Source organism: Neomonachus schauinslandi, chromosome X (assembly GCF_002201575.2).
Source record: "Neomonachus schauinslandi chromosome X, ASM220157v2, whole genome shotgun sequence".
In the NCBI taxonomy this organism is placed as follows: Eukaryota; Metazoa; Chordata; class Mammalia; order Carnivora; family Phocidae; genus Neomonachus; species Neomonachus schauinslandi.
This window is the reverse complement of record NC_058419.1, coordinates 776,874-794,267: the sequence shown is the minus strand read 5'-3', so window position 1 is coordinate 794,267 and position 17,394 is coordinate 776,874. Positions and strand designations below refer to the sequence as shown.

The window sequence follows — 17,394 nt, the reverse complement described above, 5'->3', positions numbered from 1 at the left end:
GAGGGAGAAGCAGACTCCCTGCCAAGCAGGGAGCCCGATGCGGGACTTGATCCCAGGACTCCAGGATCATGACCTGAGCTGAAGGCAGTTGTGTAACCAACTGAGCCACCCAGGCGCCCTGTTTTATTAAAGTCTTTTTAATTTTCATCTTTACAGTTACATTCTATCCTTTCAATGTATTTAATTTTATTTTTGTATGTATATGTTTTCTTTCTTTACAATTTTGAGATGTAGTTTAACAAACTGACCAAAATATACTCAGGAGATCGTGTACTGTTCTGCTCTGTTCACCTGCTTGTTTACATCCCTTCCTTTTTTGTTGTTTTTTTTTCTTGTCTTTTAATTTCCATTTTTACAGTTACATTCCATCCTTTCATTGTATTTAACTGTATTTTTATACGTATATGAGTTTTTCTTTCTTTACAATTTTAGGATCTAGTTTTCTAATAGACCAAAATACACACAGGGTCCAGTATATTGCTCTGTTCTGTTCACCTGTCTTGATTATATTCTCTCTCTTTCTCTCTTTTTTGGTTTCAGGTCTCTTCTGGTTTGTTTAGTGTATATTTTAGTGTTTAGTGTATATCTGGGGTCATTGTTGCCATTTTAATATTTTGTTCTCTTGTTCATCTATTCTTCTCTGGACAGAATGACAAGATGAAAAAACTCACCTCAAAAAAGAGAACAAGAGGCAGTATTGACTGCCAGGGACCTAATCAGTATGGATATAAGTAAGATGTTGGAACTAGAGTTCAGAATAACAATTACAAAGATACTAGCTAGGCTTGAGAAAAGCAGAGAAGACACTAGAGAGTCCCTTTCTGGAGAAATAAAAGAACAACCTACAAGGGTAGAAATATTAGATTGGCAGCAGATCTATCCACAGAGACCTGGCAAGCCAGAGAGGACTGGCAAGACATATTCAGGGTGCTAGATGAGAAAAATATGCAGCTAAGAATACTTTATCCAGCTAGGATGTTATTCAAAATAGAAGGAGTGACAAAAGCTGCCAGGACAAAAAGAAACTAAAAGAATTTGTGATCACTAAACCAGCCCTGCATGAAATAAAAAAAGGCATCCTATAAGTGAAGAGAGAGCCCAAAAATAACAGACCGGAAAGGAACAGAGACAACCTACAGAAACAGTGACTTTACAGGTAATATAATGGCACTAAATTCATATCTTTCAATAGTTACTCTGAATGTAAATGAGCCAATCAAAATGCCCCAATCAAAAGACACAGGGTATCAGATTGGATAAAAAAGCAAGACTCATCCATATGCTGTCTGCAAGAGACTCATTTTAGATCCAAAGACACCTCCAGATTGAAAGTGAGGGGGTGGAGAACGATTTATCATGCTAATGGACTTCAAAAGAAAGCTGGGTGGCAATCCTTCTATAAGAGAGATTAGATCTTAAACCAAAGACTGTAATAAAAGATGAGGAAGGATACTATATCATAATTAAAGAGTCTATACAACAAAAATATCTAACAATTGTAAATATTTATGCCCCTAACATGGGAGCAGCCAATTATATACACCAATTAATAACAAAATTAAAGAAACACAATGATAATAATACAATAATAGTAGGGGACGTTAACACCCCACTCACTGCAATGGACAGATAATCTAACCAGAAGATCAATAAGGAAATAAGGGCTTTGAATGACACACTGGACCAGATGGACTTCACAGATATATTCAGAGCATTCCATCCTAAAGTAACAAAATACACATTCTTCTCTAGTGCCCATGGAACATTCTCCAGAATAGATCACATACTGAGTCACAAATCAGGTCTCAACCGGTACCAAAAGACTGGGATTATTCCCTGCATATTTTCAGACCAAAATGCTTTGAAACTTGAACTCAATCACAAGAGCAAAGTTGGAAAGAACTCAAATACATGGAGACTAAAGAGCATCTTACTAAAGAATAGAATGGGTCAACCAGGTAATTAAAGAAGAATTAAAAAAATTCATGGAAACTAATGAAAATGAAAACAAAACCATTCAAAACCTTTGGGATGCAGCAAAGTTGGTCCTAAGAAGGAAAAACATAGCAATACAAGCCTTTCTCAAAAAATGAGAAAAGTCTCAAACACAAGCTAAACATACACCTAAAGGAGCTGGAGAAAGAACAGCAAATAAAGCCTAAACCCATCATGAGATGAGAAATAATAAAGATTAGAACAGAAATCAATGAAATAGAAACCAAAAGAACAGTAGAACAGATCAAACGAAACTAGGAGCTGATTCTTTGAGAGAATTAATAAGATTGATAAACTCCTGGCCAGACTTATCAAAAAGAAAAGAGAAAGGACCCAAATTAATAAAATCATGAATGAAAGAGGAGAGATCATAACCAACACCAAAGAAATACAAACAATTTTAAGAATATATTATGAGCAACTATATGCCAAAAAACCAGGCAATCTGGAAGAAATGGATGCTTTCCTAGAGACATATAAACCACCAAAACTGAAACAGGAAGACATAGAAAATCTGAACAGACCCATAACCAGAAAGGAAATTGAAGCAGTAATCAAAAATCTCCCAAGAAACAAGAGCCCAGGGCCAGATGGCTTCCCAGGCAATTCTACCAAACATTTAAAGAAGAAATCATACCTATTCTTCTGAAGCTGTTTCAAAAAGTAGAAATAGAAGGAAAACTTTCAGACTCTTTCTATGAGGCCAGCATTACCTTGATCCCAAAACCAGACAAAGACCCCCCCAAAAAGGATAATTACAGACCAATATCCCTAATGAACATGGATGAAAAAATGCTCACCTTACAGCATTCATAAAAATAGACTCAAAATGGATGAAAGACCTAAATGTGAGACAGGAATCCATCAAAATCCTAGAGGAGAACACAGGCAGCAACCTCTTCGACCTGGGCTGCAGCAACTTCTGGCTAGACACGTCTCCAAAGGCAAGGGATACTAAAGCAAAAAGGAACTATTGGGACTTCATCAAAATAAAAAGCATTTGCACAGCAAAGGAAACAGTTGACAAAACCAAAAGACAACCAACAGAATGGGAGAAGATATTTGCAAATGACATATCAGATTAAGGGCTAGTATCTAAGATCTATAAAGAACTTATCAAACTCAACACCAAAAGAACAAATAATCCAATCAAGAAATGGGCAGAAGACATGAACAGACATTTCTCCAAAGAAGACATACAAAGGGCCAACAGACACATGAAAAATGCTCCACATCCCTTGGCATCACAGAAATACAAATCAAAACCACAATGAAATACCACCTCATACCAGTCAGAATGGCTAAAATTAACAAGACAGTAAATAAATGTTGGTAAGGATGCAGAGAAAGGAGAACACTCCTACACTGTTGGTGGAAATGCAAACTGGTGCAGCCACTCTGGAAAACAGTATGGAGGTTCCTCAAGATGTTAAAAATAGAGCTACCCTACGACCCAGCAATTGCACTACTAGGTATTTACCTCAAAGACACAAATGCAGTGATCCGAAGGGGCACCAGCACCCCAATGTTTATAGCAGCAATGTCCACAATAGCCAAACTATGGAAAGAGCCCAGATGTCCATCGACAGATGAATGGATAAAGAAGATGTGGTGTGGGGGCGCCTGGGTGGCTCAGTCAGTTAAGTGTCTGCCTTCGGCTCAGGTCATGGTCCCAGGGTCCTGGGATCGAGCCCCACATTGGGCTTCCTGCTCAGTGGGGAGCCTGTTTCTCCCTCTCCCTCTGCCTGCCTGTCTGCCTGCTTGTGATCTCTCTCTCTCTCTGTCAAATAAATAAATAAAATCTTTAAAAAAAAAAAGATGTGGTGTGTATGTATGTGTATATATATTCATCAAAAAAATGAAATCCTGCCATTTTATTTTTTTTTTAAGATTTTATTTATTTCACAGAGAAAGAGATAGCAAGAGAGGGAACACAAGCAGGGGGGAGGAGAGGGAGAAGCAGGCCTCCTGCCATTCAGGGAGCCCGATGCAGGGCCCGATCCCAGGACCCCGGGATCATGACCTGAGCCAAAGGCAGATGCTCAATGACTGAGCCACCCAGGCACCCCAAATCCTGCCATTTTCAATGACGTGGATGGAACTAGGGGGTATTATGCTAGGTGAAATAAGTCAATCAGAAAAAGACAATTATCATGATCTCACCAATATGTGGAATTTAAGAAACAAGAGAGGATCATAGGGGAAAAGAGTAAAAAGTAAAACAAGAAGAAACCAGAGAGGGAGACAAACCATAAGAGACTCTTAATCATAGGAAATAAACTGAGGGTTGCTGGAGAGGAGGAGGGTGGAGGGATGGGGTAACTGGGTGATAGATATTAAGGAGGGCATGTGATGTAATATCACTGGGTATTATATAAGACTGATGAATCACAGGCGTGTACCTCTGAAACCAATAATACATTATATGTTAATTAATTGAATTTAAATAAAAAATGTTAAAAAAGATAAAAAGCTTTTGCACAGCAAAGGAAATAATCAACAAAACTAAAAGAGAACCTACTGAATGGGACAAGGTATTTGCAAATGACATCTGACAGAGGGTTAGTATCCAATAGATAGAAAGAACTTATAAAATTCAACACCCAAAAAATGAATCATCCAATTAAAAAATGGGCAGAAGACTTGATAGATATTTTTCCAAAGAAGACATCCAGATGGCCAACAGACACATGAAAAGATGCTCATCATCACTGATCATCAAGGAAATGTGAATCAAAACTACAAGGAGATATCACCTCATACTTGTCAGAATGGTTAACATCAACAACACAAGAAACAAGTGTTGGTGAGGATGCGGAGAAAGGGGAACCCTTTTGCACTGGGTGGGAATGCAAACTGGTGCAGCCACTCTGGAAAACAGTATGCAGGTTCCTCAAAAAATAAAAATAGAGGGGCGCCTGGGTGGCTCAGTCGTTAAGCGTCTGCCTTCGGCTCAGGTCATGATCCCAGGGTCCTGGGATCGAGCCCCGCGTCGGGCTCCCTGCTCGGTGGGGAGCCTGCTTCTCCCTCTGCCACTCCCCCTGCTTGTGTTCCCTCTCTCGCTGTGACTCTCTCTGTCAAATAAATAAATAAAATCTTTAAAAAAAATAAAAAATAAAAAAATAAAAATAGAACTACCCTATGACCCAGCAATTGCACTACTAGGTATTTACCTCAAAGATACAGATGTAGTGAAAAGAAGGGGCACCAGCACCCCAATGTTTATAGCAGCAATGTCCACAATAGCCAAACTATGGAAAGAGCCCAGATGTTCATCGACAGATGAATGGATAAAGAAGATGTGGAGTGTGGGGGATGGTGAACTAGGTGATGGGGATGAAGGAATGCACTTGTGATGAGCACTGGGGGATGTATGGAAGTGTTGAATCACTATATTGTACACCTGAGACTAATATAACACTGTATGTTAACTGACCGAATTTAATTAAAGACTTAAAGTAACTAAATAAATAAGAACTGAAAAAAAAGTTTGTATCTTGATAATCTGTAATTTATTTTATTTTGTTCAAGGTACATTGTCTTCAAATGTCTTACAAATTTTTTGTACTAAAAAAAATGTCAGTCCAGGAGATTTTTGCTAGCTTGTTAGTTTGAGCTAAGTAGGTCTGTCCACTATTACATATAAATAATAGATATTACTATTATTATTTTAAAGATTTTATTTCAGTGTTTTTCACTTGAAGTATAATTGACATACAATATTAATTTCAGGAGTATAACATAGTGATTCAATATTTATATTTATATACATTACAAAATATCTTTTTTTAAAAGATGTTATTTATTTATTTGGCAGAGAGAGACACAGCGAGAGAGACCTGAGCTGAAGGCAGACGCTTAACCGAATGAACCACCCAGGCACCTGATAATAATATTATTAAATGTTTATAATAAATAAGTGAAAATCTATGAAGAAGAAAAAAAATCTCAAGTGCTTAAAAAATAGACATCAAAACCAGAGTGATAAGCTACAGATGATAATCCAGTTGACCATGAGAATTTCAGGCCCAAATATACGCCAAAGGACTGCTTACTGGAGTTTTAACTCACATATTTTATAAGGAGATGTGGTATCTAAATAATACTGCAATAAACATAGGGGTGCATGTATCTTTTCAAATTAGTGTTTTCATTTTATTTGGGTAGATATTCAATAGTGGAATTACTGGATCATATGGTATTTTAATTTAAAAATTTTTTGAGGAAACTCCATACTGTTTTTCACAGTGGCTGTACCAATTTACATTCCCACCAATAGTTTATGTGGGTTCCTTTTTCTCCACATCCTCACCAACACCTGTTATTTCTCATCTTTTTTATTTAGCCCTTCTAACAGGTGTAAGATGATATCTTATTTGGGTTTTGATTTGCATTTTCCTGATGCTTAGTGATGTTGAGCATCTTTTCATGTGTCTGTTGGCTTTCTGGAGGTCTATTCTTTGAAAAAAATATCTACTCAGGTCCTCTGCCCATTTTTTAATTGCATTGTTTATATTTTTTGTGTTGAGTTGTATAAGTTCTTTATATATTTTGGATATTAACCCCTTATTGCATATATCATTTGCAAATATCTTCTCACATTCAGTAGGCTGTCTTTTTGTTTTGTTTATGGTTTTCTTCCCTGCACAAAAGCTTTTTAGTTTGATGCAGTCCCAATAGTTTTTGTTTTGCTTTTGTTTCCCTTGCCTGTGGCTTAAAAAATTAAAAATGGAATTCCCATATGATCCAGTAATTCCATTACTGGGTATTTACCCAAAGAATATGAAAACACTAAATCAAAAAGATGTAGGCATCCCTTTTTTACTGCAGCATTACTTACAATAGCCAAATTATGGAAGCAGCCTAAGTGTCCATCAATACATGAAGGGATAAAGAAGATGTGATACACACACAATGGAATATTACTCTGCATAAAAAGGAATGAAATTATTCCATTTGCAATGACATGGATGGAGCTAGAGAGTATAATGCTAAGTGAAATGAGTCAGTCAGAGAAAAAGAAATACCATATGATTTCACTCATATGTGGAATTTAAGAAATAAAACAAACAAGCAAAGGAAAAAAGAGAGAGAGGCAAACCAAGACAAAGATGGTTACCAGAGGGGAGGTAGGTGGGAGGATAGGTGAACTGGGGCGCCCGGGTGGCTCAGTCGTTAAGCGCCTGCCTTCGGCTCAGGTCATGATCCCAGGGTCCTGGGATCGAGCCCCACATCGGGCTCCCTGCTCCGCGGGAAGCCTGCTTCTCCCTCTCCCGCTCCCCCTGCTTGTGTTCCCTCTCTCGCTGTGTCTCTCTCTGTCAAATAAATAAAATCTTAAAAAAAAAAAAAAATAGAATGATCCAGCAATCCCACTTCTGAGTATATAGCCAAAGGAAATGAAATCATGATTTCAAAGACATATCTGCACTCCTGTGTTTATTGCAGCATCATTCACAATAGCCAATATATGGAAATAACCTAAGTGCCTATTGATGGATGAATGGATAAAGGAAATGTGATATATATAATGGAATATTATTCAGCCACAAAAAGGAGAAACCACCATTTATGACAATATGGATGAACCTGGAAGGCATTATGCTAAGTGAAATAAGCCAGACAAGGACAAATACTGTATGGAATCACTTATGTGGGAAATCTAAAAAAAAAAGAAGAAGAAAAAGGGGTGCACTTGTCCTGATGAGCACCAGGGGTTGTACGGAAGTGCTGAATCACTACATCGTACATCTGAAGCTAATATAACACTGTATGTTAACTATACTGGAATTAAAATTAAAAAATAATAAAAAAAAAAAATAAAAAAACCAGCATTGAGACACCACTTTTCACCCACCAGAGTGGCAGGAGTTTTAAAAACTGTCAATGTCTAGGGGCACCTGTGTGGCTCAGTCAGTTAAGTGTCTGCCTTGGGCTCAGGTCATGATCCCAGGGTCCTGGGATCGAGCCCCGCACTGGGCTCTCTGCTCCGCGGGGAGCCTGCTTCTCCCTCTCCCTCTCCAGCTCCCCCTGCTTGTGCTTTCTCATTCTCTCCCTGTCAAATAAATAAATGAATAATCTTTTTAAAAAACTGTCAATGTCTAGATATCAATAATGTGGGAAATTATACTTTCATATATGAGTAGTAGGAGTATGAATTATAACTTTATCTGGGAACAAAAGTGCAGCTATCTAATAAAAATAGAAATACATATACTGTGACTCAGAAATTCCAGTTTGAGGTCAGTAAACCTGAAGATAGGTCAACAGAAAATATCCACTTTGCAGATGAGATGGAGAAAGAAAAAAAAATATGATGAAAATATTAAGGCATGTGGGACAATACCAAAATGTCATTCATGTAATTAGAGACCCAGGAAAGGAGATAGAGAACAGGGTAGAAAATTTTTTTGAAGAAATAATGACCACAATCTTTCCAAATTTGTAAAAATATAAATTTACAGATCCAGGAAGATCAGTGAACCTCAAGTGGGAGAAATATGAAGAAAATTACAGTCAGACAACAATAACATACAGGGTAAGAATAATTGAATGGAATCTAAGTTTAGCTATTATGAACGCCAGAAGATAGTAAAACAATATTTTCAAAGTGATAAAAGGAATAAAAAGCCCTCTCAACCTAGAATTCTATATCCAGCAAAATTAGCCTTCAAAAGTGAAGACAAAGACATTTTCAAATAAAATAAAACTAAGAGAATCTATCTCTAGCATACTTGCACTACAAGGAATGATAAAGGAAGTTCTTTAGATTGAAGAGAAATGATCTGAATGGAAGTGATGCCAGATGGAAATCTGGATCTTTAGATGGGCATAAAAAGCATTGGTAATAGTAAATAACTGGTAAATATGAAGGAATATTTTTCCTCATAATTTTATAAGACTACATATGACTATTTATTTATTTAAAAATTTTTTTTAAATCAGGGGCGCCTGGGTGGCTCAGTCGTTAAGCATCTGCCTTCAGCTCAGGTCATGACCCCAGGGTCCTGGGATCGAGCCCCACATGGGGCTCCCCGCTCGGCGGGAAGCCTGCTTCTCCCTCTCCCACTCCCCCTGCTTGTGTTCCCTCTCTCGCTGTGTCTCTCTGTGTCGAATAAATAAATAAAATCTTTAAAAAAACACAAAAAACACAAAAACCAAACTCATAAAGGTATAGCCCAATACAAGCAGGGGGAGTGGGAGGAGAAGCAGACTCCCCGCCGAGCAGGGAGCCCGATGCAGGGCTTGATCCCAGGACCCCAGAATCATGACCTGAGCAGAAGGCAGACGCTTAACTGGCTGAGCCACCCAGGCGTCCCTACATATGACTATTTAAAGCAAAAATTATAGCATTTTCTTGTGTGTACTGTAAAGCATAGAGATGTAATACATATGGAAATTGAGGTAACACTTACCTTTTGGCAATCTCCCTGAGTGCAAAGGACTGACATCAGTGATTCCATGAGGGTAGATGTTATAAGGCCGGCTTGCTTGATTCTTAAATATAATCTGAAAGTATAAATAAAATACAAGATCAAGTCCTAAAACAACTAGGATCAACAGGAAAAGTGTGGCCTATCTCCAGAAAACAAAAGCTGTCTTATATCCATGTTATAGGGGTTTGAGCCTAGATAAAGCTAAAAATATTTGTTCTTTCCATAAAATTGCTCAGACAGCTACTTAGGTTTTTTTTTTTTTTTTACTAAAGGCCCCTTTCCATTTCTTTAAAGTTATTTCAATCGTTTCAGGAAGTATTCCTTGCACCTTGTCACACTAATTGAAATTTGAATGTCTGCTGAGGGCACTGCTTTCCCTCAGTCTTATTCCACCATTTGGGTACTAAATTCCCCGAGTGAAGAGGAAAACAGTGACTCAGGTGATAAAATCTTCACTGAATGAGCAGGCATGACTAGGAGGACAGTTAATTACAGAACTAAGGCAGGGTGGCAGTCAGTGTTATCTGATTGCATGAGCTTTAAATGGGAGGAAGAATGGAAGAGCAGTAACATGGAAGCAGCAATTAAGAACATTTGAACACACCAACCCAGTCTCTAGATCTGAGGTTGGGTATGACATGAGGATAAAAAACCAACTTCTGAAAAAACTGAGGGTTTTAGAGGTGAGGGGGGTGGATGGGCTAGCCCAGTGATGGGTATTAAGGAGGGCACGTTCTGCATGGAGCACTGGGTGTTATAGGCAAACAGTGAATCATGGAACACTACATCAAAAACTAATGATGTACCGTATGGTGACTAATGTAACATAAAAAAACCCCAAAACTTCCACCTGCATTATTGTCTTAAAACCCACTCATTTGGTAAAACCCAATAAAGAGCTGATTCTTTGCCCGCACTTAAAGCAGCAGAATGGTGTAGATGAAAAATCACACAGCTCTGCAATCAGCCTTTTAAAATTCATGATCACAAATCTCAAATGAGCACTCAAGTTACCTACCTATCTATTTAGTTCTCCTAGAAATTCACCTTCCCACTTACTTAGTTGATTAATATTTGGTTTCAGATTTTCACTCTCGGGCGCTTATGTTTTCACTGAGAAAGGAATTTCCTTGGCCTCCCATCATCAAATCTACCCACCTATATGCATGTGAAAATCAACTCCTATCTAATGCCAACATCTCTTTTGTACTAGTACGCAATAAGGTTGCAGCATCTTCCATTTTAAAAACTTCCTTTTGGAACAGAATAGAGAGCCCAGAAACAGACTCACATAAATATAGTCAACTGATTTTTGACAAAGAAGCAGAAGACAATAAAATGGTGCAAAGATAGTCTTATCAACAAATGGTGCTAGAACCACCAGACATCCACATGCAAAAAAAAAAAGGAGAGAGAGAGAGAAGGGATCTAGACATAGACATTACACCTTTTACAAAAATTAACCCCAAAAGAATTACATACCTACATAATTTTTTTTAGAACCCTTCTGTATGTGAGCTATGTCTCTCTACTTCCTCATTTATTTGCTTATTTAATCATTTATTTACATCGGTAATGATTCATGGATGTTTATTTTATACTTTGGGGTATAATCCAATACTACTTTATTTTATTGCTCAAATTCTTCCACCTTGGCCATTAGAAGCTCTGAACACTCCTGTGTTCCTTTGACATTGTCCTATTCTTTTATTGGGTACTTTCTTACTATATTAAGAATTATACTGATGCCTCCAATTCTAATCCAGAATCCCAAGATTTATTCTAGCCTTATTTTATTATTACCCTCTCCAACAAGAAATCTGGCTCCCACCAAGTGTCATACATTTACTTAATCTTCAAATAATAAGTTTTGTTTATTTCTTTCCAATCTGAAAACTTTTTCTCCTAAGAACACTGGCTACAGTTTCTAGTAAAATATCACATAGAGATGTGTTTTATCCTGATCTTTTTTTTTTTTTTTTTAAAGATTTTATTTATTTGAAGAGAGAGACACAGCGAGAGAGGGAACACAAGCAGGGGGAGTGGCAGAGGGAGAAGCAGGCCTCCCGCCGACGGGAGCCCGATGTGGGGCTCGATGTGGGGCTCGATCCCAGGACCCTGGGATCATGACCTGAGCTGAAGGCAGACGCTTAACGACTGAGCCACCCAGGCGCCCCATCCTGATCTTTAACAGAAGGATTTCTGAGTTTCACTACCAAGTGTGATGGTGACTATAGGTTTTCTGCAGATCTTTATTAGGATAAGGATGTCCCTTGCAATCCCAATTTCCTATGATTTTTTTTATTATGTATTAATTATTTTCTACATATAAGATCATGTCATCTGCAGATAAAGACAGTATTATTTCTTCCTTCCAATCCAAATGCCTCTAATTCTTGTTTTTGTTTTTTGGTTGTTCGTTTTTTTTTTGGCTTACTGCACTGGTTTCCAATACAATATTAAATAGAAGTGACAAGAGTAGACCCTTAATTTTTTCCCCAGTCTTAGGGGGAAAACAATCTTTCACCATATAATAAATTTTCTTAGATGTTCTTCATCAAATTAAGGACCTTGCCTTCTGTTGCTAGTTCACTGAGACTTTTTTTCATCACAAATGGGTAGCGGATTTTGTCAAACTGTTTTTCTCCACCTATTATATGATCATGTGCTTTTTGTTCTTTATTTGATTAATATGGTGTATTGCCTTAATATTCATATATTGAACCAACCTTGTGTTATCCTGGGATAAATCCCACTTGATCATGGCATATGTTCTTTTTTAAATTGTTGCTAGATTTGGTATACTAATGTGTTGTGGAAGATTTTTGTATCTATATTCATGAGGGATATTGGACTATAGTTTTCTTTAAAATTTTGACACTTGTTCTATGGCATAATGGTCTATCCTGGAGAATGTTTCATGTGCACTTGAGAAGAATGTGTATTCTACTGGAAGTGGGTGGACTGTTCTATAGATGTCTGTTAGGCCTAGGTGGTTTATAGATAAAAGGAGATTAGCCATTTGTCAATAACTGTTGAATCTGAGTGATGGGTTCAAAGAACTTTATTTTGCTATTCTACCTCTAGGTATGTTTGAAATTTTTCATATAAGAAGTAAAAAATAATCCTCAAATTCTTACATTAATAGAAAAGTTTAATAGGATTCAAGAAGATGTTCGAACATAACTTATATAAATCAAAAAATGAGGTAGATCTATATATCTTGATATGAAATGATATTCAAGATACATTAAGTTAAAAAAATCAAGGTACAGAACAATTTACATAGTGCTCCTGTTTTTGTTTAAAATATAAACATAAACATATATATTTATATACTATTTCTGGAAGAGGATATTAAAACTGACAGTAATGACTGCCTATCAGACTATGGGATTAGAAGTCTGGGAGGGAGAAAAATTTGCCTTTCACTGTATACATTTTTTGACTTTTGAATTATTTTTACTGGATAATTCAAAAATAGGTAAATAAAATTTATGAAGAAAAATTATACAAGGATAGCTAATTAAAATGTTGAAGAAGTACAATCAGGGAAGACTTGCTCTACAAATATCAAAACACAGGACAAGGTTGCAGTCATCAAAACAGAGTGGTAACAGATCAATTAAAGAAAACAGATATTAGCAATTTGGTATATAATAAAGGAGGCATTTTTAATTTAGTGAAAAAAGGATCAGTTGGCCCAGTTAGCTCTCATTTGGGAAAATCCTTATTAGACACTATACACTATAACCAAAAGTAACTTCCAGAGCAATTAAAATCCTTATTGTAAAAATAAAACTATAAAAGTATAAAGAATAAAATGTAATAGATTATTTTTATAATCCGGAGGTGATGAAGACATTCCAAGGCAGAAATCATAAATCAAAAATATCCAGAAAAATATAAATAAAAAGATTGATAAAAGATCTTCACTGTAGGGGTGCCTGGGTGGCTCAGTTGGCTGAGCATCTGCCTTCGGCTCAGGTCTTGAACCCAGGGCCCTCATTGGGCTCCTTGCTTCTCCCTCTCCCCTTGCTTCTCCCCCCTGCTCATGCTCTCTCTCTGTCAAATAAATAAATAAAATCTTTAAAAAAAAAGATCTTGACTGTATAAAGACTAAAAATCTTTGTAGGACAAAAGTACAAGTGACAGATTGAAAAAATATTTGAAAAATAACAATGTGCCAATATCCACACTGCATAAAGCCTTTTACAAATATATAAGCAAGAGACAACCATCCTAATAGAAAACTGGACAAAATTTAAGGCAATTTGCTGAGGGTGTCATGTAAATAGTCAACAAACATGAAACAGCAATTTCACTACTAATTGGGGAAATGCAAATGAAGACAGTATATAAATACTTAGCTTATCAAATTGGAAAATTTTTCTGAAGGCTTATAATATATATTGTCAATGATGTGGGGAAAGCATACTCAGACACTCTTGGTGAGGGTCTAAATTGCGGCAGAATTGCTGAAGGACTTTGGCATTATCTAACAAAACTCCACATCAGGAAAGGTAGTCTTGTGTGCACAGTCTTTGGATCCCTACTTGGCTATGTAAGAATGGGTCTTAAGCCTGGGACACCACCTTACCAGGAGCTCAAGAGCCCACACAGCCTATGGCAGGCTTATCACCTTGCATGGGAGTATCTTTCCTTGTTTCAGTCTCAGTGGGTGGTCCTTTGTTCTGCTTAAGCATGTGCATCAGTGACCCTCATGCATGCCCTCAGCTTTCAGTATTTCAGACTCCTTGGGGGAGGAGTTGGGATCCTTCTGTCTCAGCACAAGGGGGGTACACAGAGGCCAACTGCCCTGTGCTGGCTGCTGAGGGATATCTGCTAGCCATAGGGGACCCATGCATACTATTGGAGCTGACCTTGCTCTGTCTCTTCTCTATGTCAGTAGAAGCACTGTGTCATCCAGGGCTTGATTGCCTTGTGTTTTCCTGGGTGACTCTGCTACCAAGATGCTGTGGGCAGAAGTGTTTGGATTTCTATTCCCAGTGGTTGGCATGTAATATAGTTGGAGTCCTCCTCTGGCACTGGTAACAGGTTCATGGTGTTCTGCTCAACACTCCATATATAATGATCAGCATCCTTCAAAACATTTTGGAGCAGCTGAGTTGATATAAACAACCATCCATCTCTAAATTGATGGTGAAAAAATAAATCCCTATTTTTTTAAACCACGGCTTATTCAGTACCCTATTCTTTGCAGCATAAGCCTTCTTAATACCCTATATCAAGGGACAGCAAACATTTTCTGGAAAGGGCCAGACAGTAAATGCTCTAAACTTTGTGAGCCATATCTAGTCTCTGTCACATGTTTGTCGTATTATTATTATTATTCTTTTCTTTACAACACTTTAAAAAGGTAAAATCTGGGGCGCCTGGGCGACTCAGTGGGTTAAGAGTCTGCCTTTGGCTCAGATCGTGATCCCGGAGTCCCGGGATCCATGGGATCCACGTCAGGATTGAGCCCTGCATTGGGCTTCCTGCTCAGTGGGGAGAATGCTTCCTGCTCGTGCTCTCTCTCATTCGCTCACTCTCTCAAATAAATAAATAAAATCTTTAAAAAAAATTAAAAGGTAAAATCCTTCACAGGCTGAAAGGTCACAGGCTGTCCAAAAACACACTATGAGCCAAATTAGGCTCACAGGCCACAGTCTGATGATTCCTGTACTATAATTAGTGGAAAAAAATTATATAAGGATATGTATCAAAGACCATGTAATAAGTGTTTCAAAGGGGTGACAGGTTTAATGGGTGGCATTAAATTTGTATTCTATATACTCATATTTTTAAAACAAATTTATAATCTATATTTATTTGTATAACGTAATTTTTAGAAGATCATAACCATTGGAACACAAAACTGAATTATGAAGCTTTTAGAAACTCAAAATGCTCCAGACTTTGTCTTCATAATTACCCAACCTTATTCCTCTTCCTCAACTTACCAACAGTGTGTCTCCAACTTCTCCATAAAGTAAAGGTCCCAGGATTCCTGATTCATACTGAATAGCTTCACGAGTCTTAAATGTTTCATCTGTGTATGCCATAAATCGGACTTTTTTGTACTTCCTACCAATCTGCTGAGGACCATTGTTCAAATACAGATTTTTATAACTTCTGCATGAGACACAAATAGATGAGATGTTGGGATGGAGAATTCTAGGTAGAGGACAGGTGGCTAAAATCCAGCTCTAAAACAGCTGAAATGATTTAATCGATGAAAAGGCGTCAGAAAAATACAAGTAAATACAATAAACATGCCTTGAAGATTTGTTGTTTTGAATAACTGGCAATAACCTTTTAAAAATGAGGAAGAGTTCATATCAAGAGTTAAAAGGTGCTTGCTTACCTATCATTGGGGGTGGGGCCTGAGGGAGCATAGTCCCAGTCCTCCTCTTCAGCAGCAATATAGTGGACCCAAGTTTTAGGATGCTTCTTGGCAACTGAGCGGATTTGGATAAAGGGAGAGGAGTTGTCATCATCAAAGCTAACCACGTCCATGTCAGAGTCATAAAGATCACCATAATCTTCCTCTTCTTCATTATTTTTCATCCGTAGTTGGGGTTCCTCTGGGCAGCTATCTACTTTGACATAAGCTTCCATACCACCTGAGGTCAGACAAACCAAACAATGTCAGATTCCTATAAGACTTGCCTTAACTTCTACAACTTCTTTGTCTCTCATTAGGCCTTCAAGACCCTCTCTTAAGAGAGGCAAGTCTTATACCCTTATCTTGTCACTCTCCTATAGGGATTACCTCCCCCGTAGCTGGTACTTGCTGGTTTCTTCCTATGATCTTTGCACTTACCATTTCCCTTCTGCCTGACTCTCCTCCAGTATATGTTTTATCCTTCTTTCAAGACTCACTCATTTGCTCTTATAATATGTATGAATATTTTCCTTCTGGAATTGGCTCTGAACATATCACTCTCCAATTTTCTAATTATAAACAAATAGACTTGAGAAACTGTATATTTTCAGCATTTGGATGCCTAGGTCAAACCAACTCCCCATTCTGCCAGTTACCAGTACTCCATTGAATTATGATACAAACCATTGATTTAATAAGTTTACTAGGAAAAATGTCAGTGTAGATATAAATTTTAAGACATTTCAAGTTCATAAAAACATGAAAAGGTACAACTTAGAGTTAAGGAAATATATGCTATATATTTTAAGAGCATGTCTGCCTGTGACTAGTTATAAGCCCTACAGCAAGTCTATTCAACAATTTCAATCTCATCTTTAGCTTTATAATATGTGGATAGTAATAATTCCCACCCAATCTATGCTATAGGGCTATTTTGAAAATCAATACTAAGAAGGCAGACCTATTTACTAGAGGATGGGGAATATGGTAGATTTCAGGAGCAGCAAATAAGTAGTCTGGGGTTCATGCGGCTTTAAACATAATTCCTTCTAGATCTAAAAATGAAAGGATTTGTCTGCGGTCCAACAAGACAAAGCATTTTTCTGAAAAAATGACAATTAAAATCAGTGGGAAAAAGTCAAAATAATAAAACAAAACATAAAGTAAATTCCTCAAACTAGATAACAACCAACTTGCATACAAGTAAATGACCTATTCCTCTGTGCCTATAGGATCAACTTCCTTTGTCCCCTAACATCTTGTCAAAAGTCCCATAAAATTATGTAACAGATGAGGAAAAGAGGTCCCTATTCTTCATCACTACAGAGCACTACAAACAAGGTCACTCACAGAACATGAGAAAATGGTGGATGCATGGCAAGATCAAATCTCTTCTCCAAGGCAAGCAAGTAATCTGAAGAGAGGGGTAATACAAGAGTGCTAGAACAAACAAGTGCTGTTAGACACGAAAGATTAGGCCGCCTCAATGTTTTTCTCCAATAACCCTCATGGGCCACAACAGAGGAGAAGACAAAGAGGAATGTTAGATTGATCCAACATTAAGAGTTAGCAGAG

At 37.5% G+C, this 17,394-nt stretch overlaps 1 protein-coding gene across 1 annotated transcript in view; it reads right to left on the bottom strand.

Annotated features, from left to right (window-relative positions):
* F8 (coagulation factor VIII) overlaps nucleotides 1-17,394 on the bottom strand; it is a 140,541-nt gene that overhangs the window by 77,381 nt on the left and 45,766 nt on the right. Inside the window, exons 8-10 of the mRNA XM_021682778.1 lie at nucleotides 15,799-16,057; nucleotides 15,395-15,566; nucleotides 9,408-9,501 (exon numbers count right to left, since the gene is read on the bottom strand). Of these exons, the coding sequence (XP_021538453.1) occupies nucleotides 9,408-9,501; nucleotides 15,395-15,566; nucleotides 15,799-16,057 (525 nt within the window). The remainder of the gene's footprint in view (nucleotides 1-9,407; nucleotides 9,502-15,394; nucleotides 15,567-15,798; nucleotides 16,058-17,394) is intronic.